Below are 27,880 nucleotides of genomic sequence, written 5' to 3'. Positions count from 1 at the left end.
TGTGGGAATGAAGCCCTATGCGACAGGCTAAGTCTTAGTTGGTAATTCGCTAGATCACTGTTTGTAGTACACCCCCAGACCCAGAGTCATCCAAGAACTAGATTAATCAATCACTCAAGTTCAAAATTTGTAAGAAAAGTAATATGGTTTGGACATTTCAAACACAACATTGAACAACCACCAGAATACATTTCTTTAGAAACCTATATATCATATACAGTTTTGGATGGCCATTTCTTTTACAGTCGTAGCCAGTCTCTGGAACACCTTCAGGTTATGTCCTACTTTTCCCTGCAATAGAGACAAGTTGGGTCGCCACCACTTTCAGCACTAACACACGTATATATCATGGAAACATTCTAATTAATCGACTATGCTACCTCATTTAGTAATGCAAGCCTCTCTATGGTAGGTGATAATTTGCCATAGAGATCTGTAACGTCTTTTTGTACATGGGATTTTGCACCATATGATCCCTTTTCATTTGAGCTGACGGATCTGCAGATGTCAAAGTGTTTAGCATAAAACCCGAGATCAAACCGTACAAACATAGTAAATTTCTTCACCTAATAACAACATTTAAAGATATCAATTGTTGAAGATATTGTTTGTATACCTATCTTGGAGATGGATCAGGGTAATATTTAGTACATGCTCGGCAAGTTGTAGTAACAAGGTGATTAATTGGTCCCTGTTACCCACAATTTGGCACATTTCAACCATAGCTATGTTTCTCCTGAGGTTAGTAACAAGCCACAAACAAATTAAAAAAAGTGGTCAAGCGTCTTACTAACCACTGATAAGGAAAAAGCTGGAAAATTCTATGTGAATAACCCACATATGCTTTGGCATATGCACGCAAAGAAAGAATTTCACTAACCTTTTATGTATGTTGTCGGACGGTGTGACATATTCTTGGCAATCACACATCGTGATGATCGCATCTACATCTTGTCTAGAGAGCTCGTTTATGTCTCTAATCTGCCAATCATAAATGCAACTTCAAATATATTATATATATAAAAATAGAAGAGTTTAAAACATGTAAAGAGTAGGAATTAGGAAAATATACCTTATGAAGAAGCAAGGACTTTTTCTCTGCTGCTCTCTCGAGGGAATCAGTCACATGCGAAAGAAGAGATGCAAGCAACATCAATGTGGGTTGCCGTAGTTTAGTGGAACTATCAAAAGAATCATCTGAAGCCTGGGAGGAGGAGTGGTTGTGGACAAAGAACATGAGTATTTACTTGTACTACAACGTTCAAACAACTGAATAATGAAAACGTGGAAATAAGAAACAGAGGGAAATGGCTACAATATTACCTGCAACCTCAGAGAATTTTTGGTCACCAGAAAATATAAGTAAGAAGTCAAGCTAAATCGCAATTGAGACAATTTGAGCTCTGATCCCTTCTGTCCACCAGATGATAAACAAAAATGAGAAACCCCACAAATATAAGGATTCAAGGATTAGATGACAAGCTGCCAATAATATATGAAAAACTATATACTCGTCCATGTACCTGAACTACTTGTCCTGCCTGTGATGATATCAATTTAGTGGGGGAGACGATGAAAAGCTTGCTCATCATATCAAAAAGCCCTTGAACAAATCCATATCCATCGTTCTCTTCAAAAGGCCAGACCTACAAAACAAGCAAACTCACTTTCTAGAAACCGCATCTAACAAGCATGTGGGATTTTATGAGCCCTTTTGAAGATGCAATTGTGAAAAGAAAAGCAAAAAAAATTAAGAAACTATAGCTCGCAAAAGAATTACCTTGCTCAATATTCCTACTGCAAGAACAATTTGCTCCATCAATAAATCATCTGCTTCAGTAAAGTCTTCACGAAGAAGTTGGTCAAAAAGAAATTGATGTCCTTTGATAAATTCAATGACTTCACGAACAATTTTATTCCTCCCCTATCAAACGCCCAGGTGAAAAACGAAGAATGAGGATCATCATAGTTCACATTCCAAGAATATCAGTTACCCAGAAAAATCGACAACAATGACTTGCACTAATTAACCGAATAGGTGAAAAAGAAATCTAGATCATACAGATCAGGTGTTAGAAAAACCAATAAGAACATACTAACTGTCCCAAAATTTACAAATGTTTCTGCATCTCAGTATTAGATTGTTATGTCTTGCAAACATATTGCGTATGTCATCGAGTGATTATACTTGTATAAGTTGGAACGTTTGAAGACACTCCCTTATTTCCTACTTCTACTTGTTAGAGGCATCAAAGATGTTTACTAGAGCAAAGAAATTCAGTGACATCATTCAAGTTTCTAAAAGACACAAACAACACATTAGTTTTAGTGAAGCGCAATATACTAATTTTCTATTTCAAACAAACTGAACTCAGTGTCTGTCATTCAATTTTAGAACGTCTGTATCACTCTCACACAACGCAAATAAATCACAGGTCTAAATATAAAAACTGTAAAGTCTATAAAAGTCCCTAACGATCTGGAAGATAGTGTTTAAATGGCAAGTCATGCTCACTGAACCAGGCCAATCACTATGGAATAGAGTTTTAAATTAGCAATGCAAAAGATCATAAAGAAAAGGTCATCTAAAGAAACACAGCTGACCTCAAAAAATTCAGAGGTCTCAACCAATGAAGTTAGAGCAAACACCAATCTTAGGACAGCAGTGATTATAGTTCGTTGCTTTTGCACATCATATCCTACATCATTCTGAAGTTTCATATCCACCCGTCTCATATTTCCCTGGAAGGCAATTATGGGATTAAAAGCTGAGAAAATATTGAGGTCACATATAAAACCTGATAACTACAAATAACATAATACCTTAAAGCTGATAGCTTTACATGAAGAGATATGCTCCAGCGCACCCATAGAGAACAGAACCTGGCCTCCAGAATTTCCGTACTTGTGACTAATTCTGAGTAGCAATGCAAGTTCTGCTTCTAAGGTACATGCTCGCTGTTGTGACTCCAGCAAATGTGTTCCATCCTGAGCACAATAATATGATTAATACACATGCATGCATGTCAAATCATCTAAATAAGAATACCCACATAACTCAGGTTTCCAATGTATGTAGACTAGCACCATCTGAAGATTCTTATTCCCAATACTTACTATGCAAATCAGGCATAAAACACACACGGGTTCCAAACAGTGTCTAGTCTTTTCATGTGGAAAGTTAAACAAACAGCTAATTCGCCACACTATGCCACTTGTAAGGATGATTTAACAGGTTTGCGATTCTATTTTGACAATTTTGCATATATAAATGTACTGTCCGCTCAGTTTTACAGTTGTGAACTCCTACGCACTGAAAGGGCATTATTGACTAAAATACAATTTAATCTACTTCTGCTAGTTTATCAATTAAGCCCAAATTAATTAATTACCACTAATTACGACAAGTTGCAACAAGGAAATTCATAGCATTGGGATACTAAAAAACTTCCACCGTATTAGCAATAATGACCACACTCAGAAATTCTCAGGAAAATTACCTGGTAGGAGATATTACTAATGCTTCCAAGGCAAGACCGTATGAAACCTCTGCTCTGAAGCTGACTAAGAAAATATCTCTCGTGGTCAATGCAAACAAGAGCTTCCAGCACATAGAGTGATATTGTTTTTCCAAATTCACTGCCTTGACTTGCATCCTTGATTACCTGGAATTAGAATTCGCCATGTGAAACAGTTCAAATAAATATAGCTTATATCAATACAGAAATAAAAATTACCAGATCCAAGATGCCCTGAGCTTCTTTCTTTATTATTAAAAAGTTGGCACGAGCAAGGTCAGCCTGCTCCTTGTCAATCTGAAAGACAAAAAAAACATTAAAATATCGTCTGAATAAAATAAGTCTCAGGGCAATCAGCAAACACATGCCTTTTGGATATCCAAATCTTCACCATCTTGCTCATTAAGCAACAAGAACTGTACAACTGATGTTGGCACATCCAGAGAAATCATATGCTGGCAGTACTGGAAATAGCTCAAGAGCAATGCATATTGACTGATGAAGAAAGGCAAATATGTTAGAGAAGGAGAAAAGCTGAAATTAGTTAAGCTGGGCAAATATAACTTTATGTTGTATTAGAAGGCAGTACAAATACAAATAATAGAACTTAAAAACATACCGCCTTCTCAAGGATTCTGATGACTCATGCCTTAGAATTGCCATAACAAGTTTGAATAGAACTGAGTGGCAAGCACCAGTGGATAAATGTTTGACCATCATAACATCTAGACATGTCACGTTGTCAGAACTCAAGGCCCCTTGAAATGAAAATCTATCATCGCGAAGTTTGGCCATACAGGTAAGGGCAACCTATTGACACCTAAAGTTAGTACATAGATAACACATTTTACAATATAAGTCACTTAACAGCTAAAATGCACCTGAGTAAGTACAAACGCCATTTTTAAAGAACAATCTGGAGACGCAGAAGCACTAAGAGAGGCATCAAGTATCCTGCCAACGACCCGAGAAGAGCAAGTCATGCAATGTTCAAGAAAGCTTCTCAAGCACCTAATATCTGGGTACAAAAGGTACTCACCGGTACAAAATTTCAGACCGATTATCAAGAGAAGATATTCTTCTGCAAGCAGACACCTAAAACAAAAAACATATGAAGCACAACACAAACGATAAATAGTTGATATCATAAAGGAGTGGTACACGCTCATGATACTAAAGCTGATCTATTGTTTTAAGAAAGTAATCAACCTCAACAATCTGAGACCAGCCAGCTAACATATGAAGTTGGGCTGCTTGCTCTTCAAGGTTTCGGTTGTACTTCCAGCCCCATTTCAACAGCTGTTGGATTGTCTCTCTAACTTCACTAAGCTCAGCAACATTTGAAAAACTATCCAATACGGGAAGTCCAGAATGTAGCCTCTAAACAAACAATAGAATCAGCATAAATATTTAATTACAGGAGAAACATTAATGTTTGTTAGAGAGAATATTTGAAGTTCATCATCAGTTTATCACAACAACAAACCTGCCAGAGTTTATTGCTGAAGGAAGACAAATCAATTAGCCGATCACCACGCTCAGAATAATAGTAGATACTGCCACTGACAGAGGTATCACGATTCCCAAGTATGTCCTCTACCTGAAATTGTAAACTCCATATTTAGAACAATATTTAACGCAAACAAAACTCCATATTCCCCAAGCCTTACCAGTAAGTCATACTTTCGGCTTGACACAATTTGAGGAAGCTGCATTGAAGCATCGGGAGATCTAAACTGGAGAGTTTCAAGCAAAGCCAATGCCTGAACTCAATCAAAAGGAGAAACAAGGTAAGACAGTATCATCTATGAAACGTGATGTTGCATGAAAAAAGGAGTCATCTTAATTTTTTAAATACTGCTGCTCAAGGAATGTTTAACTGTTAAGGGATGATGCCTCATCACCTTGAAGGCAACATGCTTCTGACTTCAGAAAGAGTGGGGTCAGTACAGTTACTTGTATCATGTATGGATGATCTCAAAAATAGAATGGCAAACACTTAGACCAAAGCTACACATGCAGCACTAATACACATACTAAATAGAAATCAATTGTTCCAGAAAGCATAGTAGAGCATAAAAAGAGGTGTTTCTAAACCCACCTTGCTTTTACTGATTGAAGCATAATCAAGACCATCCTGAGGATATGTACTAGATGGAAAAATTTCATTAGCTGCTTCGGTTATCTCCCTCCCAAAAAGATGAGAAAGTATGCTCTGGCATGCCTCTAGGTGCGCTGAACTGCTTCCAGACCCAGTATGCAATGCAATAGCTAGGAGCTTTAATAGCCACGCCCTCTGAGAAAGGTAGAGATAGAGAAAACGGGAAATGGTATCAATACCAAAAAGGACTATGTAGCATGGTATTAAATTATTCATGTCATTTGATCTGTTTAAGGAACACATTTAGATAGCAGAGAATAAAACCATTTAGATCTATCATGAAACTAGTCAGAGTCGGATACACTTGACACAGAAGAAAAAGGGTATATGTACCTGATGAAGGGAACTAATGCGGAGCGCCTGGCTGCCACTTCTTTTTGGAAGAGGAGCAACACCAATCGTATCGAGATGCTGCAACATCAGAATTAAAATTAAAAGTATAGTTAGGACGAGTAGAAAAATAAGTGTTATTTGTGACTTGATGATGTAGCTGATAAGTAAGAATTGGCATTGTTTTAGTATAAGAATAAGCAATATCTGGTATACCTGAATAAAAAACTGATATTTTTTGCTGCTCAAGAGATCCATGGTTGGACCACTAGTTAATGGATCCAAACTCAACTCGCACAAAAGCTGCAAAAATAAAAGTTACTGTAAAAAAACAATATACCAAAAAGTACTTCACTTGTTTTTGAAAAATCATCTGGCATCAACATGTCTCACCTGAAAGCCAAACTCAAAGAGTAATAAGTTTATATCAGGGTTTGGAAGTTTCTCCAGCATTTCAAGAATGACCTTCAGACAACTGCAGATTGCAAAACAAAAATGGGATTATGGTTGAGAGAGTAACATAATATTCTCCATACAAATCTCAATCAAACCTGTAGTGAAACTTAGGCTGCAAAACTGTCCCTTCCACGGGGGCATCAAGGTCAAACTTAAGAAGCAAATGGGTGATACTTGGTGCAGGCCGGTTGATATTATCGACCAGAAGCTACAAATGTGAAATTCAGACCATTGAGATGATATAAGAGGTACAGAGTAATCAATCATGATAAGCCATAGTGCACACAGTGTGATATTTAAGAGAAACTAACCTGCATAATAAGGACCCCTAGATCGTCACAACTGTTCTCTACAACTTCACCCTCTTCAAGTCGTACCTCAAGGCAGGCTGCATAATCCTCAATCAAAGAATCCGCAGCATCAATTTTGATCAGCATTGGAACAAGTCCAACCAAGCGAGAACTGTCATCAAGCATATGATTAATTAAAACTTATGTAATTCATATAAAAACATACGATTAAACTTATCCTACAAAGCAAATGAAAGCGGTCAAATGTCCAAAAGCCTGAAGATCTGAAAGCAGTTTATAATGGCATTTACTATCTGACAAAATAAGTTACATGTGGTTAAACAAACTACAGAGATGTCTCAAACGAAATTTATTCCCACCTTAAAATGTTCATGATTTTGACTGAAGATCGCTGAATCTGAGGAAGAGAATCATATCTGACATACTCCAACAAGGCAACAATTTGATTATGATCTTGTGAGAGAATTATATCCAAAGGCTGCAGCAATACCAAAAGTTAACATTATTGACTATCTTGTGCCTTAACATAAAATCAGGAATAGCATGCTAATTGTGCTTGATGGAAAAAACTGTTGTTCAAGTTATCACTAATACCAAAAGTTTTCAAGCAATTGTAAATTAACAATAGATTCCAGTTTCATATTGTAAACCACACAACCCAGTGCTGATCAGAATAAATTAACTTAAAGTTGGCGGGAGGAATACCATTTATTTGCTATTAGTCAAGCAGCTTATGATTGAAACAATAAAAGCTTAACTTTCTACTCTACATCTTTGACTTGAAGTTAGTTGCCTAAATTGAATGGTGCACTATAAGATACTTACATGCATTGTGGATTAGGTAAATAGTATGTAGATCTAATCACGAAAAATTTATACTTAGATTTTTTATGATATACTTGAGAATTTACTATGGTACACATTCTAGTATGGGGTTGGATGTATAGATTGATGAAACAGCTAACTTGGTAGCGAGTAGTGCAAACTTCCTACAGTTCTAGAATGCTCTGACACTGCATTCAGGTACACCTATGAATACTTTTTTGAATTCTCACATATGACAGTCTTTACCACATAATAAGGAATTTGACCGACTGGGTGATAAACAAAAAAAAGCTCAGATACACCATAAGAACAGCCAAATACCTGGTACAGCGGACGCCAAACATCAGAAAAAAGCAAATCTTTCTCAAACACGAGCAGTAAGATTTCTAAAGAAAGTTGTACAGCCTTTTCTAAGATCTTCCCATAAGTTTTACTCAATCTCTCGCTGATGATGGAATTGACTCCAACTTGAAGGATACCCATGAGGTTCCTATAAAGAGCTTTCCCACTCATGAAATCCTGACAAAAAAAAATGGGGAGCACATTATACACTGTATATTGCATGTCTATTAGAAATGAGGATTGCCTTTCCATTGTGGAATAAGAAAAATAAATTTATTAACTAAGTTAGTACTTTTAGTAATTCTATAATTGGTAGCTGCATTTGCAATGAAGATGTTTCAACTGACACCAAAAACTGTGGATGCTCAGTAAATCCATCAAGATCCTCGTCCTGAATGTCATACATGCTTAAGATCCTGAAGTGAAATATAGAAAAATGTTAATTCAGTCTTTAACATTATTAGTACCCTAAATGAAAAGTGATGGAATTTTGCAAAAGGTAGGAAAACTAAGGGCAGTTTGACAAGTAGAGTCCTCACTTCTGCTAAAGCTCAGATTTGTATTAGACCGAGCACAAAAGAGCAAACTATTGAAAACAGAAGCAGAAGCTTACATGTGAAAATGTTGAAGGCATGCCACAACCAATTGCCACTTCTCACAAGGATCTGAATATGCCCTCTGAGGAAATGGGGTGAATACATGATCGTATACAAACCTGAAGATGCCAATAAATCTACAAAAGTATACTTATAAACATTAGACTACAAAAATACAAAGACTAAGCTTCATAGAGAGATACAACAATCTTAAGGCTATTATTACCTACGCCCACGATCAGTCACATCTTTCTCCCCAGTAATCAGAGCGTTTATCAGATTAAGGAACGATATTGTTGAAGGATATTGTTCCCTCCTTGCTTCCACTTCATTTAACTCAAACTGCATATCATAGACCTGCATAAAACGGATTTTTGGCGTTAGTTTTGAAGATACGCTGAAGATATTCTCAATCTGAAGAAGTAAAAGTAGCATCAAACAACACGTGATATTCCAAGTTTTAGCTATCCTGAATATAGCACAATGTGTTATGTGAGTATTCAACGAAATAAATGAAAAAGGAAACTTCTATCGCATTAAATATTTACAGGAATTAGCCAAATGTTCTTTGTTTTGTGTTACTGGCACCAACTTTTCATAGCGAAACAATGATTCAATCTTCTTTGCCACATGAAAAACCCTCTTAAACGCATAAAAAAATGTTTAGAAAATAAATACAGAAACATATCATTGTAACAAATTCTCAATAATAATAAATATTAACTAAAAAAGTCGAGTGAAAGTAGAAATAAATAATAATAAATAATAATAATAACCCTCTTGCAATTTTTTATCTGTACGTCAATTTTTTATTTGAATAATAATAAATAATAAATAAACCCTTGAAGCCATGCACTTACCTGAGAAGCTTGGTCATTCTTTCCAACTGGCGATCCCACAACAACAGGTAGATCATACTGCTCAAGAAAAGCCCAGGTAGTGTCCCTCATTTCTGGAAAGACATTAACAAAGGCAGCAATTGTCTTTCTAAGAGCTCCCTGCAGAAATAAAGTTACCATGAACGCAAGTTAGATAGATACCAATACCAGATGCTTTCCACATATTATTTGTGCGGCCTAAGTGTAAGGGGAAGATTCTCCAGTACGACACTGACCTTCAGATATGGAGGGATGTTTTCGTAACCAAGAAGCTTAAAGAATGGTTCAATATCAGGAAACCAGTTTTTCCTCTCAGTGGGATTACCATTCTCAACAACCTATGGAATATGAAAAAATACACTTTATTAACCGTATAAAAAATATTTAAAGTTCAAAGCTCAGTTTCACAGACAAGAAATCATTTGCAAGGACATTAAACAACAAATTCCCCTCCTAGGAACTCATAACGAAATTTTATATGGCTTTGTCTCCATAACCCCTACGTAAGGATTAACTATAACCAAATCGCAGTTAAGCTCGGTTCCTAGGAATACAAGCTAAAAATTTCATAGATCTAAAGCACCTTATAAGAACATTTAAACGTGGTATCAAAGTTAGAACATAATATATTTGGAATATAGCTATAACCTTCTGAAGTACATTCAGATATGCAACAAGTGCTTTTGCATCTCCCTCCAGGAATTCTGGCATCATGGCTCCAGCAGTTTGAAGAGACTGCTTGAACTTATCATCGTAAATTCTTATACAATCAAACAAAGTGGCCCATCCTATACTGCGAAATGATGTACCTCGGAGCAACTCATATACTTTAGACGCACCTTCCTGTGTGGAAGCCTGAAATTAAATAAAGATGACAGCAACGATACTTAATCAGTAACCAAGAAAACGAGGTCCCACCAGAATACCAATGTAAAGACTTCTCATACCAAGGTACATAGCATTTCCAAGAAAGCCACAAGAGTTTTAAAATTTGTGTGGTCCTCTCCAGCAAAATTCACAAATGTCCACAAGACATCATTCCCAGAGAGTAGCTCAGGTTCTTTCTGTAAAAGGTTGTAACGATCAAAAGACAAAAACGAAACAGGTGTATATTGTATAAAAAAAAGGTTAACCGAGATGGTTTCTGAAAGCTCACTTGTGCTATGAAAAAACAAAATAAGCTACCTAAAAACATATGAGCAGAACTCTAACTCAAAATACCAAGCAAACTCATTTTCATATACATTTTTTTGTGAAAAATAACCAAAATAAAAAACAAAGATAAAGAAGTAACTGCTTGATTTGGTATTCGTTCTCAACCTGATAAATTTTGCTTACAAACTCCATAAGAGAAATGAAAGGCAGTGGCCTTTCAGCCTCTTCAGTCTGCATACTACCATCAAGTGAATCACAAGTTCGGTAAGAATTTAGAACACTCATAGACATGTCCTTTGACTCCTTCACCTGCAAAATAATAATAAAGTAACTCAAGAGATTAACATGTAGAACGCTACTGAATTTCTCATTTTGGCTTGTCTATTCCACTTATCAGACTATTTAAACATTAGAAAAATAGTAAAGATATAAGGTTCAGCAATTAATGAAGTTTTTATGCCACTCGTATTCCATAAGTGATTCAGCTGAATACTCAGAATCTGTAACAGTTACATCAAAAACTTTCTCACTCTGAATGGAAAGCAGATACAACCAATTTTTATCATATCAGAAGATGACGTACAGATAAAAAATTGCAAGCTTTACATGATTAAGTTGCAGCGTTCAAACGTTGGTGACCAACGTATAATCAATAGACATATGCTAAGTTTATATTCTTTAGTTTATATACTTAACAAACCTTATCCCTTGCGATCGGATGAGATAGAAAACAGGACGCTAACTTGTGCAGATAAGCATTATATATGTAGATCATGTCCTCCTCATCATTCTGCATGTAGCAAGTAACAAAATGTCAACCATTGATAGACCCATACAAGGGGGAACCTGGGTTGAGTTAGGAAAATCAAAGATCACAAAAGAAAACTTGATGGAGACTTAAAATTAAGATCTGACTTAGCAAGCAAAATCCTAGAGACTAAACAAAAATGAATACAGCATCCAAATAGAAACCCACCCTACACCAAAATGATAAAATCATATACTCAAATAGTGATATCATTAATAGGTATATTATGTGATTAAAAGCAGAATTCAGCATGAAGAAATGATATCAAGGTACTCCACTAGCTCGTCAAATGATATCAAGTGCACAGGTAAGCCAAATAGGCACCCCGAATTTGATAGTCATTAACTGAGAACATAGAAACTTGGGATGGCGTTTATAATAGAAGTACCTGGTAGGCCGCAGTTCGAAGAACATTATCCAGCAAAAACTGAAACACATTTTTTGAGAAGATGGACTCCAGGCAGGAGCATATGTGCCCCATATCTGTTGTTGAAGCAGTAGAAACTGTATCCATTCCAGATATTCCATCAGATATCAGCATTAAATGTACAGCCCATGCAAGCCTTATGCCACCAATGAAGCCATCAGCAGTGGAGTCACTGCCAGAAGCCATGACCTGAAAGGTGACTAGGACGTAAGCAAGGCCAAAGTGTGTATTCGAGTGTCAGTGACAGGGTAAGAAGCGAAAGAAATATGTATTAACTTCTTACAATATCCTGAAAGTCTTTCCTAAACGAAGCATCTTGAGATATCATAGATGACTTATCAGATAGTCCGCTGATTGCATCTGACACGAAGGTGATGATGAGAGAAAACAGAAGACTAAAAGTAATCTGCAACAAAGATAGCAATCATTTAACAGCAACTAACACATTTTAAATTTAATAAGCAGGGAAGCAAGAAAGCTTTAAAAGCCACAACGTCATGAACAGAACTAGCATGAACCTGAGAACTTATGGTATCATTTCCTTCAGTTAGTTGAGCTGCATTATCTTTTAAGACGTAGAATATATCCTTTACATCTTTCGAATCTGCAATAAACAACTTGTTAGAAGAATGAAAATGAAATAGAAAAACTCCCTAGAGCAATAACAAAAGATATAATATAACAAGAGTGTCTTAATCCTATAGATAAACAACTTAATATTCAATAAAAAGTAGTCAAATCTTTAAAAAAAATTCATACATAATATCAGAACAATGGAGGATGTATACCGAACACCATAGTCAAGTATGATACTCAACTTTTCAGTCGAAAATGTTCAATTCATATTCACAGACAGAACAATAATATATCTAAAAAACACAACATATTTCACAGCACATTGACCAGTGATCTGATTAGTCAGGCACAAGAAGTGTCCTAGCAAATGTGTAAATCACTTCTCAATAGATTCACCTGTACACAATAGAACTAATGCTGCACTTCATGGAAAAGTCAAACCATTAACGAAAAGCACTGTATCCACAGCTAAATTTCTTTAACAAGAAGCATTCTTAATCTTCGCCGCTTTAAAAGAAATGAACAGGCATACCAGGTCTATCAACCAGAATTGAAAGAACAAGGCAATGTCCCAGTATCAGTCTTTCCCTATGAACAACAGCTCTTCGTTCAACAAGAGCACCTCTTGAGTCAATAAGGTATCGCTCACATAAGGGCCCACCCAATCCAGCAGGTTCCTCCCGATTGAGTTCCTAACAACAAAGAATTTGCTATCATGAAAATAATTACATATAATGTCAAAGAAAAACATATATATCAAGTCACAATCATCTAAAAGGACTTTTATATCTAATATTTTAACTAGACATGATTTTGCTACAAATGTTCAGCTATGAAGACAGTGGACATAAGGGACAAGCATTGGAGTTTGAAATTTCAAAATAAATCTTTAAATTGTCTTGACTCAATTGATGTAAATAACAATGGTACGCTAGATGTAACTACAACTGTCTTTGAATTTAAAGATAATATAGACAGCTAAAATGAATGTCAAAGATGATTATTACATAGGAAATGCATTCCACCTAGTGCTTGAACTATGAAAGCTCGTGTAGTTGACAATTTTAAAAAGTATCATGCAGTATTAACAACAATGACCAAACAGCAAATAGTCATTTTCTGATGTGGAAAAAAATCGTATTGGTCTCAATACCTTATGTTTTCACAATAGTTCAATGTGCACTATAAGTCATAGTTACACAATTGAAAACTGGATTCAATTACTAATTGGAGAAAGTTTGTTTATTCTCTAAGATCATTAGAAACGAATGGAATGTAGATTGAAATGGTGTAGCTAGGCAGACATGCTCATGAATTCTCAACAAACAAGAAAATAAAATTTTAGACGTGCTGAGAACGATTGTAATAGTAGGAAGTTATTTAAGTTATGTATATACCGAAGTCTTGAGTTTGAAATCTATGAGGATGTATCTCAAAAGAACTCAAGTGCTTAGTACCTTTATAAGAGTAATCAACCGTTGTCTTAGCCCAGCTTTGAAGAGTTCTTCTAAGAGTCCTTGAATGTCAGCTATAAGGTCAGGTTCTAGCCCCTGGTCCAGAACAACTGCCTGTCCAACCAGAAAAATGGTAATGTGTGACAACGCTGGGAACACTAGAAGAAAAAAAGAAAAAGCCAGAAATATAATGAGAGAGGAAGTTACCCTCAGGAGTGTGTATAACGTTGATGTAAGGTCTCTCCTCCCTGTATACCATAGTCCAGTTGCAAGCCGTTGAATTTCAAGTGGGTCCCGTCCCACTAAGCCCCACTAAACATATGATAAAATGTAAGAAAATATCGCAGAAACTAACTCCAGAGCTTTAGAAGCTAAGAGATGAGAGTAGAAGCAAAGTGAAGGTAATCACACCTCCTGATTTGCAGATACAAGCAGACGAACAGAATCTATCTCATTTAGGTGAAGCTCATCACTCAGTTTCAAGCTCTACAATCAGTAACGATATAAGATAATGATCAGAGAGTCATTAGCGGCAATAGGAGCCAACCTTTTTCTGAAGCATCAACCATATAAATCATCGCACATATTTCAAATACCATGATAAGATAAGGAAACATCAATTTAACCAGTCTCGGAAGATGAAGAAAACTCAACAGAAGCCAAAAGGGTGTAATGTTAAGCCCTATGAAAAGAAGCTCATGTAACCAATTCAAACATGGTAAAGGAAACAGCGAAGTTCTTAGGCATCTAGTTAGAGAACCAGTCTGTACCAATTTACTCAATGCATCCACAACAGTTAACGAGAGACTTTGTTCATATCTAAACTTTGAAATCTTAACCTCCACTAGACTAAGAATATCTCAGAAACAAAAACTCAGACTCCCAAATTCGAAAGAAACACTTACAATAGCGACATCTTGGTCATCCAAAGATATAGGCAGCGAATCCGGGAGTCGAATTTCTCGGGACTGAACTTGCGCTCTGTCCGACGGCTTCGGAGGCTGCCAGAGATTAGCAAAAACTCGTTACTATACCTAGAATATTGAAAGAGGACGCGCCGGGAATACAATGGAATTGAGCAAGTACCGGGAAAGATAGGAGGTTCTGAATAGAGGAAAATGAGTTGCGAATGGCGTGAGTGAGTTCGATACGCTGCGTTGGGGTTGGCTGGGACGTTCCGAGCAGCGAAGAGTGTACTATGCTCACTAACTCTTTCGGCGACACCATTATATGATACTAGGTCTGCGGCGGCGAGTGAAGACAGTATAGGTTGGGTTTTCACCGGAGAAATGAGAATCTGGAAGCGCAGACGAAACGAACGATTCCGATTCCAACGGTATGGCCAAAGCACTTGACTCTGTAAGTTGGTGGTTCAATTTCGAGTTTACTCCATGGACATATGAGAGTTTTAAATTTGAATCCGAGAAAACAGAGGAAAACGAAGGAGGAGCAATTAGGGTTTATTAAGTGACAGGAGCACAGTGGCCTTTTTATTTTCAGTCTGTTTCTTTTTTTCTTTTTAATTTTGAGAATATATATATTTGGTGTGAGCAAAACCTTAAAATTTTGAATAAAGAAAAAAATGATAGACTAGCTTCTTAATTTTTCTTTGTGTTGTAAAATTGCTTACATGTTCATAAACATTTTATTGCTTACCTGATACTAATTTTCGTGCAACTTAGGTCTACTGAACTTTTTAAATGAAGGATTGTCCTCACTCCTCATTTGTTGATTTCACATTTTCACTTGTAAACTACAAATAAGGTTACATTTGGCCACAACAAGAACAATTAAAAAAGTTGCAAAAGTGAGAAAATGCGTATTGATTATTTTAATTCTTACTATCATAATTAATTAAAAAAATAAAAAGTTCAAAGAAAACCCCAAATAATTTATTTTCAATAAAATAGTCATGAACTATTTTTTATTTTTTCAGAAATTTTTATGTTGAAAAATTATTAATTACGTAATAGGTAGTTTCAAACTTCTCATTGGTTTCGAACATATGACTTAATTATCGTTGACATTTTAAATAAGATTAAAACAATGTTAATTCCAAATAACATATTATGAAATAGCTAAAGTAATGCTAATTATCAACCATTTTCAACAAAAGAATGTTGATGCTTAAACTGAAAAAAAAAAAAAAGTTTTAACAAAGGAAAAACATTAGATAGCAATAGTGACTTATTACATTAGCTATGTAATAATATGTTCTTTGAAATTAACATTTATTAATCTTTTTAAACATGTCAACGATAATTAAGTCGTGTATTATAAATCAATGAGGAGTTTGAAACTTTATTTTTTTATCTATTAACCAACAAAGTCTCCACGTTTTTTGTTTTTCTCCTCTTTTTCTATTATTTTTATTTTTTAAATATTAAGATATTCTTTTTAAACGAAAAAATTACTCTTTTACAGACCATCATCGCTGGAGCTACCAAAATTGTATTAACAATATAGAGATATTCTTCGACAATGATTTGATCTCAATCCTTGCAAGTATATATATAAAAATCGACAATTCTTGTTGGTATATAAAAATAATTATTACATATTTAGGCAATAACTGAGTAACTCATTTGGATTTGTTATTACTTACAACTTGAAACTTTCTTATTTATGGAACAAACACAAAAATTGAGTAAAAATCTTAAAAACTAAGCATGACCATCAAAATAATGGAGAACATTGATGCACTAATTGATGAAGAAATCATTTGAATTTTTTTTTTTCAAATATTAATTCGGGTTTCAAATCAGAATATTACCAATACTCGAAATACCTAATTCTAGTCGGTATTAGAATATTTTTGTAGAATTGATTAGGATAAGAAAATGGTTTTTAGGTCTGATTTTAGATTCAACTTTTCTATTATGTAGTTACTAGTTTCAATTTGTGCTTGTTGTTGTGGTGTTATGGGTAATTTAAAGGTTTTTATCATGAAAATGTTGAAGTAATGGCAATGATTAAATTTAACAAGACTCAACTGCCATACCAAAACTGAGAGTATAGGAGAGAACACATCATAGATATAAGCCTAATATATATCATCTAACTTAGGTTTTGAGAATAAATGCTTGTTACACCAAAATAAAAGTATCATACTATATAAGAAGTAATTGATATTTTCAAGGGTTTTCATCCACACGTCGAAAAGTTAGTCAAGATGAAGATCAAATTATAAAATACCCCAAGTTGAATGCACATAATTTTAAAATCTAACACGAGTGTAGTCATTGGTTAAACTCTTACCAACCTCTAGCTTTAATAATCTAGCTTTTTGACTATTCATTATTAAGATTTATTCTTATAATATTTACCAATCAAGTGATAGATCAGTATATCTTTACATGGCAACTCTGTCCTTTCAAACCCCAATTAGCAGCATAGGTTCATGAAATCCACATCCACTGCATTGTTTTGTTCATATTGTATTCCAAAAGTAAACGTATATATAGTGATGATTTTGGACTTTGACTTTAAAATAAACAAATAATAATCGTTTGGCATAGTGTTTCCATGCAAAACTTTCAGATTGTGGAGCTCCATATTTTTAGAATTCATTTTAGTTGGAGTTTGGATTTCATATCCCAATCATTTGTTAAATTAACCTCACATTTTTGCATGAAACCACATTTAGATTAAAATCGTCATAATATATCAAATATAGTGTATCATTGCATTCTAAAACACTCCTTGATTAGATGGTTCGCACTAGTTCGACTAGATTAAAAACAGAATCCTCAAAATATCATTAGTCTTGCTTCAGTTTTTTGCTTTAGTTGCTCAATGACACATAAACGTCTAATAACAATTTGATCCAAGGTCAAAACTGAAAAAGATAACCATTTTCCATTAAACTAACACCACTTGGCTAATTATCTTCTAGAATGACTCTTAATTGCTAAGCAAATTAGTTGTCATTGAAAAAAAATTACTTTCATATAAAAATCCTAAACACTTTTTTTGCTGTCAGCTCAAAAGAAAAAAAGTCGTACATCAAGATCAATCTTATTATATACTAATAACGATATTATATTACCGTAAAAGTCCAAATATTAGCCCCCAAAAAAAGTCCAAATTAAAAAAAACTTTTCTAAAACAAAAATAATAAAAAAATATCGATACTGGTTTGTCCACGTAACATGCATGAAGTCTGATCATTGGGGTTGACGAAGCTTAAGTGTGAAAAGGTGAACCTCACGCGCTTTCATAAGCGCGTGTGAACTCTCATTTCCCTCCCTGTATTTCGCAATTTCCCAACTGGCACAAAAGCAAAGCAGCAGCTTCACACTTCCCATTAATTCACACCTCTCTCTCTCTCTCTCTCTCTCTCACTCTCTCTCTTCTCTCTCATCTATCAGTCAAACCCTAATTCCGATGACGGTACCTAATTCCGACGACGGTGACCGGAGTTTAACGGAGGTAATCTCATCTCTCATCGACTCTATACCTAACCTTCTTAGCTTCAAGTGTAAATGGTCTTCAATTCGCGCCAAACTCGCCGATCTCAAGACTCAGCTCTCTGATTTCTCCGATTTCGCTGGCTCTTCTTCAAACAAGCTCGCTCTAGATCTTCTGGTTTCGGTTCGTGAGACGCTAAACGACGCTGTTGCCGTTGCAGCGAGGTGTGAGGGACCAGATTTGGCTGAAGGTAAGCTCAAGACGCAGAGTGAAGTTGACTCAGTCATGGCGAGACTCGACCGACATGTGAAAGATGCTGAGGTTTTGATTAAGAGCGGACTGCTTCAGGATAACGGAATCGTTGCTGTTTCGGGATTTTCGATTTCGTCGAAGAAGGAAGCTGTTCGATTTAAAGCGAGGAATCTAGTTATTAGATTACAGATCGGTGGAGTTGAATCGAAGAATTCAGCGATTGATTCGTTGCTTGAGTTACTTCATGAAGATGATAAGAACGTGATGATCTGTGTAGCTCAAGGAGTTGTTCCTGTTTTGGTTCGGTTGCTTGACTCGTGTTCTTTAGGGATGAAGGAGAAGATTGTAGCTGTGATATCTAGAATCTCTATGGTTGAGAGTAGTAAACATGTGTTAATAGCTGAAGGCTTGTCTCTATTGAATCATCTCCTTCGTGTTCTGGAATCAGGAAGTGGTTTTGCTAAAGAGAAGGCTTGTATTGCTTTACAAGCTTTAAGTTTGTCTAAGGAGAATGCGAGAGCGATTGGTTGTAGAGGTGGAATCTCTTCGTTGCTGGAGATATGTCAAGCTGGGAGTCCTGGTTCTCAGGCTTTTGCTGCTGGTGTTTTGAGGAATCTTGCTTCGTTTGTGGAGACTAAAGAGAATTTTGTAGAGGAAAACGCGATTTTCGTTCTTATTTCTATGGTTTCTTCTGGTACATCTCTAGCTCAAGAGAACGCTGTAGGATGTTTGGCTAATTTAACGACTGGGGATGAGGATTTGATGATATCAATTGTTAGAGAAGGAGGGATTCAGTGTTTAAAGAACTTCTGGGATTCTGTTTCTAATGTTAAGACTCTGGAGGTTGGAGTTGTGCTTCTAAAGAATTTAGCTTTGTGTCCTATTGTGAGAGAAGTTGTTATCTCTGAAGGGTTTATCCCTCGTTTGGTTCCAGTGTTGAGTTGTGGGTTTCTCGGTGTGAGGATTGCAGCTGCTGAGGCGGTTTCCTCGCTAGCTTTTAGCTCAAAAACCCGAAAAGAAATTGGTGAAAGCGGATGCATTGGTCCCCTGATTGATACGTTAGATGGTAAAGCCATTGAAGAGAAAGAAGCAGCTTCCAAAGCTCTGTCAACTTTATTAGTGTGCACGAGCAACAGAAAGATTTTTAAGAAGAGTGAGAAGGGAATAGTCAGTCTTGTTCAGCTCTTGGACCCGAAGATTAAGAAATTAGATAAGCAATACACAATCTCTGCATTGGAACTGCTTGTAACTTCTAAGAAATGCAGGAAACAAGTTGTTGCTCTTGGTGCTTGCTTGCATTTACAAAAGCTTGTGGAGATGGATGTTGAAGGAGCTAAGAAATTGGCGGAGAATCTTTCCCGGAGTAAGATTTGGGGCGTCTTTACAAGGCCATAGGAGACTCTGGATACGATGTTAACCTGTATGTAAGAGACATATCGGCGATTCTCGATTTTTTTTTCTTCGTTTTCTCTATATGTTGTTTGATGATTTGATTGTTCATAAGGCTTGGCTGATTGAAGTAGGCAGAGTAATTGCTGATTAGTCTGTAGACAAAAATAATAATATCTTTGTAGAGTTTGTAATCTTCTTATCTTAATTTTCTTTGTGAGTTAATCATATCAGAGTTTGATTTGATCCTTCAGCTTTTTTCTTGTCCTCTAAAAACTTCCAAGAACCTGATCCATTCTCAAGTGCTTGACTGGTTTAATTTTAATCTAGAAACAGTGTAATGACCCTTCAGTGTCTGCAATTTGAAACTGTTTTTGTTGCATAATATGAGTTGGATTGTGATGGTATGTCCTGTCTGATAATGTTGGTCGAAAGCACATGGCATTTGTTTTGTTTATACCTTTTTCCCAAATTTCTCAACTTGTTTATTTGTGGCCCCATATGATTGTCACAGCCGTTAAGTTCTTTGGCACAATTCAATTAGTAAAACCACCAAATTGAAATCTGCACATGGATCTGTTTCTGTTGGTTCCTCTCTAACTACTGTTTTGTAATCTAAATTGCTCCTAATAAAGCTTCAAGCTTCAATGGTGGGGACATAACATAGCTCTCTTTATGGACTTGAGATTCTAAAAAAAGTAGTCTTCAATTTTTTCCTCTACAACATGTTTCAGATCAGTTACAACTGATTCCTACTTACATTTATGTTTTTACATTCCCTGTAAAGTGTTCTTAGTCATAAAGATAGGGCAAATATGTTTATTGAATGATAAAGATGGATCTGTTTACCATCATGCTGGATAAAAAATAAACTGGTAAAAGAATTGTGATTTTTTACTTGATACTATATAATGACTTGAGTTGCTGACTGATCAACCTGCTGCTGTGAATTGCTGATTGAAGCTCTAGATTATCTGACCACCATTGTTCCAGCCCGTGCGCCTCATGAAACTTCTGTTTCCCTTTCGACATCACGAAAAGCTTAGCTGCTGCCTGATAATTAGAGTTAACAATAGGGCCATTGTTCTCTTTGTTGTTGTTCACTTCTCTCTTCTCTGTTACCCCATCCTGGTCAGTGTAGTGGCAGCAGATATAGTCGCTATCGTTCACATATAAATGAGGCACCCATTTTCTTAAATCCACCGTAGATTTCTGATTCTGCCCGTAGAAACTTGGTACCCAGTTCCTGAACCCTGAAGAAACATTGCCAGGAGAAACCTGTCCTTCGTTACCATTCGGTATCAAAGGCTCGTTTTTGGGAGGAAGCATTGACATGAGTCTTTTCCAAGCAACACCAGCTTTTTCACCGATATTTCTTAAGCTCATCGCGATAGAAATAGAAGGTGGGTTGAACAAATGAGCATCCACAAATAGCCCTTCTTTCGCCAAGGCTTTACCAACTTGTAAAGCAAAACCAGCTCCTAAAGAATGACCCACTACACAGACATTACTGCTTCCATATCTCTTTGCTACAGATTGCAATGCCTCCAGAGCGACGTTAAACCTCACAGAACCTTTAAGGCTCTCCCACGCTAAAAACCGAAGATCATCTTCGATGTCACGTCTCATTGTATGACTCTTTAGTATTGTTCCTCGCAGCGCCAATACTGCTTTTGGTGCACCACTGGGTCTAATGACAACCAAATCTGCCATTGCAGCTGCTCTATCCCATTCAAGAACAGCACCAAATATGGAACCATCTCTCTCGTCAATCAACGTTTGTGATAACTTATACTTGAATGGAATCCACCATTTTGGGGCGAGAGCGTTTTGCTCGTTTCGGTTCTCCTGTCTGTCGAGTTCAAGTAGGTATGCTGCTTGAATAAAGCATGCCATAACTGTCCTCTTGTAGTTAGGATCCTTCCTACATACACAGAAAATTGAAGCAAAGGTTAAAACTTGCTTAGACATAAGCATCTCATACAATACATAATAACAAAAGTACCAATTCATTCTTAGAAATCATTACAGACAAAAAAAATGACTAAAACCTTAGACATTACATGATTAGCTTCAGACACATAAAAGGCTAATTAAGCACAATGCAATGCAAAATATAGCTAGTTCCTTGGGTTCAAGGTGGTTCTTAATCAAGGAAGAATTCAAATCCAATCACCAGAGCAAGTAGGTCATGAGGTTAGAAGCAGAACATACCCCAACTTAATTAGAAACTTATGGATATTCGAGTTCAAAAAAAAAAAAACTAACTTCTCACAAAAATAACATGACAATGTCGGAGATTACATAGTAAAGGAAAAGATCTCTGTAATTAAGACAAAACAACAGATTAATCTAACCAAAATTTCAACTTTTTCGATCCCTTACAGATCCAAAGAGTATAAAAACAGGGTTTTGCAGCAATGCTCGTCCTCAATACTCAAATCAATGTCTCAGAAACTTTCAACCGAATTAAAAATCGTGTCTTTTAAATCAACGAAAAAACTTAGAATCAAAAAATAAAAAACAGAACAGAGGAATCAAAGTTTTGTTTACCAACTAGAGTTGATGAGATCTCTCCAGTTAGGAGAAGCAACATTCCTCGGTCCGGAAACATGAAACGCGTAAGGATGATGAGCATCATCATCTTCCTTATTCATCACCACCGTCTTCGGAGTCATCGGAGAAGAAGCAACGGAATCAACCATTAACGCCACAGATTCAGTAACATCTTCTTCCATCATCACCACACGATTCGCCATCAAAAAAACCCTGTTTACTGTTTAGGGTTCTTCTACGCAACTAGATATAGAAGAATCAGAACCCTACTCTCTCTAAGTGGGTTTTTTTTTAGGTTTTTGGAATAATAAGGAAAGTGGAGGTTTTTGGAGAATTCGATCGCATGAGAATCGGATTCAAGCGTTTAGGAAGTGGAAACAACTAAATAAAGTTGAAGTTTTTTTTTTGTGATTTTAATTATCGAAATTAAATGATTTGAAACGCTTGAGATTTGCGGATCTATCAAACGGTCATCTCCTTTTGTTGTCGGCTTATATGGAAAATACCATATTTACCCTTATCTGTTAGGCGTTGAGGGTTTAACTTCAAGGGTATAATAGGTAAACAGATAAATTACTCGACGGTGTAGAGTTGAAGCCAGAGAGTGCAAGCCGCGTACGAGAGAGTGTCTCTATTATTAATTTGACATTCACCTTTTAAGTATTCCTTACGCTCTTCCTTTAAACTTTGTTTGTGTTTACAGTTTTTATTACATCAGAATTTTGTTTATTAGTTTATGGTGTTTTCTTTATTTAACATTTGAATTAGAGTCTCTGCTAATCTTAGTTTCCACATAAAAAAAAGTGACCAAGAAATCATAACTTAGACGTGGCTCTTCTATACAATTCAAAACATGACTAAGTTAGACATGGTGCCTATTAGCAAATCATTAGCCAGACTGTGATGATATAATATAATTTTGTATTCAACTAAGCTTCTTCATATGCTTTACCAAGAACCTTTCTTCTTTTTCTTTTTTCTCTTCTTCTTCTTCTTTTTTTGCCCCTGTTTTCCCTTATTGCTTCTCTCTGTCTCTACATTGATGTCTCCACACACGTCACTGTATTCAGTTTCATGGCCTCTCAAAGTAACACAGTTTCTTTTATCGCCTTCAACAACACTTGAATGTAGAGATGGAGGAGCGTCCTCCAGGAATCGTATACCACATCCTTTAAATTTGAGGTCAGAGTAGTTATAATCAATGAGATGAAACTGTATAACCGCGTGATCAAGTTCAGCTAAAGGAGGACTATTGTCTGTATTTAGTGGGGAACAACACTCAAATGTAACCAGATGACGACCCAACATAGTTGTTGTTATGGACAATGGCCAATCATTAGAAGCCAAGTGGTTTCCAAGTTTGTCTATGAATTGGCAACGTACCTGGATGAAGAATGAGTAACGACCAATAATACTAAGATCAGATCCGCAATCAATCACTACACAAGCCCTGAATCTTAATGATGGTTGAGAGGGGTATGTGTGAAGTAGAGGAATAGCTAAAGAGGTTCCACTTGTACGGTGGATGAAATGTGAAGGCACTTCTTCACCTATCAAGATCATATGTTTGAAAACAGATTGTTGTCGAATCAAGGCTTCTTGATCCAAGTTGAAGTAGTTGATGAAATTGAGCTTGACAACTGAAAAATAATTCTCTGGAACAGAAGAAGTGTCGTCAACACTTGGACTAATATTAAAGCTAAAGCTATCTTCAATAAATGCTCCATAGTCTAAAAACCTAGCTGCATCAAGAAGTGCTAGGTTAAAAATCCTTAGGGAAACATATTTTAGCTTGTTGCAGTATGCCAATGTAAGATATTTGAGCTTGTAGAAGTTCTCGATCCACCATGGAACCTCTTCTATTGATGTTCCTCCTAGATCAAGTGTTGAGATGTTGGTTGAGATATTGGGAAAACTTCTCAGTCTTGAGCATTCACTAAAACTTAGGATATCGAGTGATTCAAGGTTGATTCTAGTGGGAAGAGTCTCAAGATTTATGCACTTTGTAATGCTCAACTCCTTGAGATTACTAAGATCTTGAATAGATGAAGGAAGCTCCACCAAACTTGAGATATCGGAGAGCCATAGCCTCGTCAAAGAAGTAGCAGCTAGCATGGTTATGAGGGGTTTAAGCGGCTGAAAAAAAAAAAAAAACAAAAAAAAAACATTTAGAGATCCTAAATCTAAAAACAAACATATAGAGATGTTACAAAAACATTAGGTCCCATACATACCTGCACTTTTTTCCATAATTTTTCACTCTTTAACCCACACATATTTAGTTCAGTGAGATTTTCTAGATGTAAGTTTGAGGGTAACTCTTCTATTGATGTTTCCCACATATAGAGCTTTGAGATGTTGGTTGATATATTAGGAAAACTCCTCAACCGTGAGCATCCCATGAGATTAAGCCGGTCAAGAGATTTGAGGTTCATTCCAGTGGGAAAAGTCTTTAGATTTGCACAAAATGACATGTCCAGAGTCTTGAGTTTATTTAGATACTGAATAGAGGAAGGAACTTCTACCAAACTCGAGCAATAACCAAGATAAAGAGTCTCAAGATTAGTGGCCATAGAAAGATCTGGGAGTTCTTTCAGATTTCTAGATATATCCAAATTTATATCTTTGAGACCTGTAAGTGACTGAAATATAAGAAACTTTCACATTATTAGTTGAAAGGATTATCATTTATAAGGTAAAACAAGGATTATAATAGTGATATTGACTATAATTGAACTTAGAACTTACTTGAACTCCTTCCCAAAGCTTCTCGAGCTTGCTCCTTCGCATTGTAAGCTTAACAAGGTGTTCCGGACGGAAACTAGAAGGCAAACATCTCATTGGATATCCGTCCAACCTCAATAATCTAAGCTTCGGGGGGAAATAGTCGAAGCCTTCTGCTAAATGCCATCTTACTTCGTTCTTATAGTCCCATTTTTTGATGTAAATTGTTATGAACCATAAATTATGCATCCTTTTGAACGCACTCTCATGTATATGCAATTCATCATTCTCATCAATATCCAATGATATACCCAAAACCTTTTCTGTACCCTGAAATTGTTATATCATCTTTAGGAGATAACATTCTTTTGATTATTAAAAAAAAAGAGTGAGATATGTACATGAAATAAAAACTTACTGTGTTATATTTAAGTACTTTGTTTATATCCTTGGAATCAACAAGGAATTCTCGTTCTCCAGGCTCATTGGACTGCTCACAAACAATTGTTTTCCCCATCTCTTGTAGTAAAGTGTGCATCTTCACGGTATCATGGTTAACATGTACGAGAGACTTGTCAACGAGGTTTCTTATCCCTATATTAACATCCAAGTCACTATCTGCTAACATCTGCTTGATGTCATTAATTTTTGCACCATCAAAGAGGCATACAATATGACGAAACATCTTTTCATCTTTTTCGTTATTTAATCCATCGTAGCTGACTCTTAGTGTTTTCTCTATTTTTCCGTTCAGCCTAATACGAAGGCTAGGCAACGTATCGACCCAGTACTCTTTGTCGCTGCCCCGTAAATAAGAACCCAAAACAGTTAGACCCAAAGGAAGATTACCAGCATGCATAGCAACTTTAGAAGCAACCTCCATGAAACCATCCGGTGGAGATCTTTGTTTAAAAGCAGATCGACAAAACATTTCAAGAGATAGTTCTCTGGATGGGAGACATACCTCATAAATATGGTAAATACCATTGGCCCTTAGAAGTTTCTTATCTTTTGTAATTACAACGATTCTACTTCCACATCCAAACCACTCAGTTTCACCAACTAAAGTATCTAGAACCACTTGATCATCCACATCATCAATAAAGATAAGAACTTTTTGGTGCTTTAGTTTATCTTCTATAGCGCCTAAATGATCTATTTGTATGTGTCTAGTGCCTAAAATTTCCGACAAAAACTTTCCTTGCAAACTCAACTTCATATTATAGTCATCCGGGTTGGCTCCACTAAATCTTTTCATACTCTTTGAAATGAAACCTCTGTCTATGAAAACCCTACCTTGGAAGTGACGGGAAAGTCGACTAAATAGCGCTCTTGCAATCGTAGTCTTGCCAATTCCCGTTGGACCCCAAATCCCGACCATCCTCGCTTCCTCGGATTCTAAATCTAACAATAAACTCATCTCCGCTATATGATATTCGATACCAACAAAGTCCTTAAAATCCTTGGATGGAGTTAATTTCAGTTTTCCCAAAAGATCATTAGAGATTACTTCAATCATTGTTGCTTCGTTATTGCTAACATGAAAGAACAAGAATAAACTAGTCAACTTCACGTGGAAACATGTATTCCAAATAGAGGATGATAAAAAAAACTTACAAGTTCTGAGAATGATATCCAAGTAGGTTCGCAACAAGGATCAACGCTTGCTGCCATTGATTTTTCACTGCTTCTGTCTTGATCTGACAAGACTTTGCAAAGGCCTCTCCAAATTTTCCAGTTTGTTTCCTGACATGAGATGGATCTAAACCATAGAAAATTGGTAAAACTAGTTGACCAGACTCTTCCTTGCATGTCACAATCTCCACCAACTCGTCGAGACACCAACTAGAAGAGCTGTAGTTTTCCGAGAACACGACCACCGCGATCTTGGAAGTCCTTATCGCCCTTATAAGCTCAGGGGCAATCGAGTGGCTTCTCTCTATCTCATTGTCTTTAAAAGCCTTGATCAATTTCCGATCTAGCTCCTTGAGAAAATGGCTGAGGAAAGTAACGCGGACGTCTTCTCCGCTAAAACTCGGGAAAACATCGTATACCCAATTACTAGAGGATGAGGAAATAGAAGCCATTGAGCAACGAGAAAAGAATAACTCTTACAATAGCCTAGTTATAGTATACTCAAACCAGTTTTAGCTAGGATGATGAAACTTATACTTTACAAGTTACAACAACAAAAAATCTAGAAAGGCACGAGGAGATAGGTCAAGTCTCCGTGACCAAGTCCAACGGAGGTACCAATCAAATCTACCCGCTACGAGATCAGAGAGGATTTATAAATAATCTGACAAATGCCCTTTCGCTGTTTGAAAATTTTGAAACTTTCTCAACTCCCTTTTCTACCAAATAATTATATTTTTTGATTAGTGGCCATAATATATACACTAGGTGACTAAAACAAGCTCCCATGATATGAATATTTACGTTAAACGGGCATTTATCTTTTTGACGTAATGCAGTTCTCCTTTTCATTCCAACCCAACTATAAAATACATTTGGTGTGTTACTGATGGCAGAACACTATAGAAATTTAAAACCAAAATTTTATTTATCTATAAAATCCAAAAAACTAAACTAAAAACCTATTAAACTATTCAAGGCCTAGTTTCTAATTTATATTATATATGACTTGTAGGCCTAGGCATATAATTTGAAACGGAAAAATTCGACCTGAATTCCGGTTTTGGTTATTTAGTA

At 36.1% G+C, this 27,880-nt stretch overlaps 4 protein-coding genes across 5 annotated transcripts; 1 reads left to right on the top strand and 3 right to left on the bottom strand.

Moving 5' to 3' along the window:
* Positions 1-84: 84 nt before the first annotated feature.
* LOC17876044 (nuclear pore complex protein NUP205) lies at positions 85-15,313 on the bottom strand. Of its 2 annotated transcripts, none has more exons than XM_023780926.1 (45): positions 14,924-15,313; positions 14,743-14,838; positions 14,249-14,323; positions 14,045-14,149; positions 13,841-13,951; positions 12,916-13,075; positions 12,326-12,411; positions 12,091-12,213; positions 11,769-11,996; positions 11,273-11,362; positions 10,738-10,881; positions 10,365-10,481; positions 10,066-10,272; positions 9,654-9,755; positions 9,400-9,537; positions 8,766-8,896; positions 8,557-8,676; positions 8,236-8,359; positions 7,923-8,120; positions 7,136-7,254; positions 6,777-6,927; positions 6,561-6,673; positions 6,403-6,484; positions 6,226-6,312; positions 6,013-6,090; positions 5,620-5,814; positions 5,189-5,281; positions 5,005-5,118; positions 4,728-4,898; positions 4,558-4,613; positions 4,400-4,472; positions 4,138-4,328; positions 3,887-4,013; positions 3,738-3,815; positions 3,501-3,665; positions 2,824-2,988; positions 2,605-2,742; positions 1,781-1,924; positions 1,524-1,646; positions 1,324-1,413; positions 1,073-1,204; positions 881-981; positions 617-736; positions 381-498; positions 85-291 (listed from the first exon to the last, which is right to left on the bottom strand). In XM_023780926.1, the coding sequence occupies exons 1-45, from the start codon at positions 15,062-15,064 to the stop codon at positions 211-213; spliced, it is 5,601 nt and encodes a 1,866-aa protein (XP_023636694.1). In that variant the 5' UTR covers positions 15,065-15,313; the 3' UTR covers positions 85-210. The 2 variants fall into 2 exon arrangements, with proteins under 2 accessions (XP_023636694.1, XP_023636696.1); XM_023780928.1 differs by having other exon boundaries at positions 1,324-1,410.
* A 2,839-nt stretch (positions 15,314-18,152) lies between these two features.
* On the top strand, positions 18,153-20,141 carry LOC17877321. Its single transcript, XM_006280200.2, has one exon. It carries the CDS (start codon positions 18,224-18,226, stop codon positions 19,892-19,894), a length of 1,671 nt encoding a protein of 556 aa, XP_006280262.1. The 5' UTR covers positions 18,153-18,223; the 3' UTR covers positions 19,895-20,141.
* A 434-nt stretch (positions 20,142-20,575) lies between these two features.
* On the bottom strand, positions 20,576-22,778 carry LOC17874637 (GDSL esterase/lipase At4g10955). Its single transcript, XM_006280499.2, has 2 exons — positions 22,442-22,778; positions 20,576-21,812 (listed from the first exon to the last, which is right to left on the bottom strand). The coding sequence occupies exons 1-2, from the start codon at positions 22,645-22,647 to the stop codon at positions 20,783-20,785; spliced, it is 1,236 nt and encodes a 411-aa protein (XP_006280561.1). The 5' UTR covers positions 22,648-22,778; the 3' UTR covers positions 20,576-20,782.
* Positions 22,779-23,392: 614 nt separating this feature from the next.
* Positions 23,393-27,255, bottom strand: LOC17876503 (disease resistance protein RPS6). Its single transcript, XM_023777613.1, has 5 exons — positions 26,786-27,255; positions 25,587-26,703; positions 25,193-25,498; positions 24,679-25,086; positions 23,393-24,580 (listed from the first exon to the last, which is right to left on the bottom strand). The coding sequence occupies exons 1-5, from the start codon at positions 27,253-27,255 to the stop codon at positions 23,393-23,395; spliced, it is 3,489 nt and encodes a 1,162-aa protein (XP_023633381.1).
* Positions 27,256-27,880: the final 625 nt, after the last annotated feature.

Source organism: Capsella rubella, unplaced genomic scaffold (genome assembly GCF_000375325.1).
Source record: "Capsella rubella cultivar Monte Gargano unplaced genomic scaffold, Caprub1_0 scaffold_8, whole genome shotgun sequence".
Lineage (NCBI taxonomy): Eukaryota > Viridiplantae > Streptophyta > Magnoliopsida > Brassicales > Brassicaceae > Capsella > Capsella rubella.
Note: the sequence above shows the minus strand (reverse complement) of the source record. Positions and strands in the feature narration are given on the sequence as shown.

Excerpts from the sequence above, each read along its gene's own strand:
- LOC17876044 (XM_023780926.1), bottom strand. The coding sequence starts at position 15,064 with ATGGTGTCGCCGAAAGAGTTAGTGAGCATAGTACACTCTTCGCTGCTC. Across the intron at positions 13,076-13,840 it reads GGTTGATTACTCTTATAAAG|GAACTCAATCGGGAGGAACC; the intron begins GTACTAAGCACT and ends CTTTGTTGTTAG. Across the intron at positions 1,647-1,780 it reads CAGTAGGAATATTGAGCAAG|GTCTGGCCTTTTGAAGAGAA; the intron begins GTAATTCTTTTG and ends CTTGTTTTGTAG.
- LOC17876503 (XM_023777613.1), bottom strand. The coding sequence starts at position 27,255 with ATGGCTTCTATTTCCTCATCCTCTAGTAATTGGGTATACGATGTTTTC. Across the intron at positions 25,499-25,586 it reads AAGTACTTAAATATAACACA|GGTACAGAAAAGGTTTTGGG; the intron begins GTAAGTTTTTAT and ends TAACAATTTCAG. Across the intron at positions 25,087-25,192 it reads AGCTTTGGGAAGGAGTTCAA|TCACTTACAGGTCTCAAAGA; the intron begins GTAAGTTCTAAG and ends CTTATATTTCAG.
- LOC17874637 (XM_006280499.2), bottom strand. The coding sequence starts at position 22,647 with ATGGCGAATCGTGTGGTGATGATGGAAGAAGATGTTACTGAATCTGTG. Across the intron at positions 21,813-22,441 it reads GATCTCATCAACTCTAGTTG|GAAGGATCCTAACTACAAGA; the intron begins GTAAACAAAACT and ends CTGTGTATGTAG.
- LOC17877321 (XM_006280200.2), top strand. The coding sequence starts at position 18,224 with ATGACGGTACCTAATTCCGACGACGGTGACCGGAGTTTAACGGAGGTA.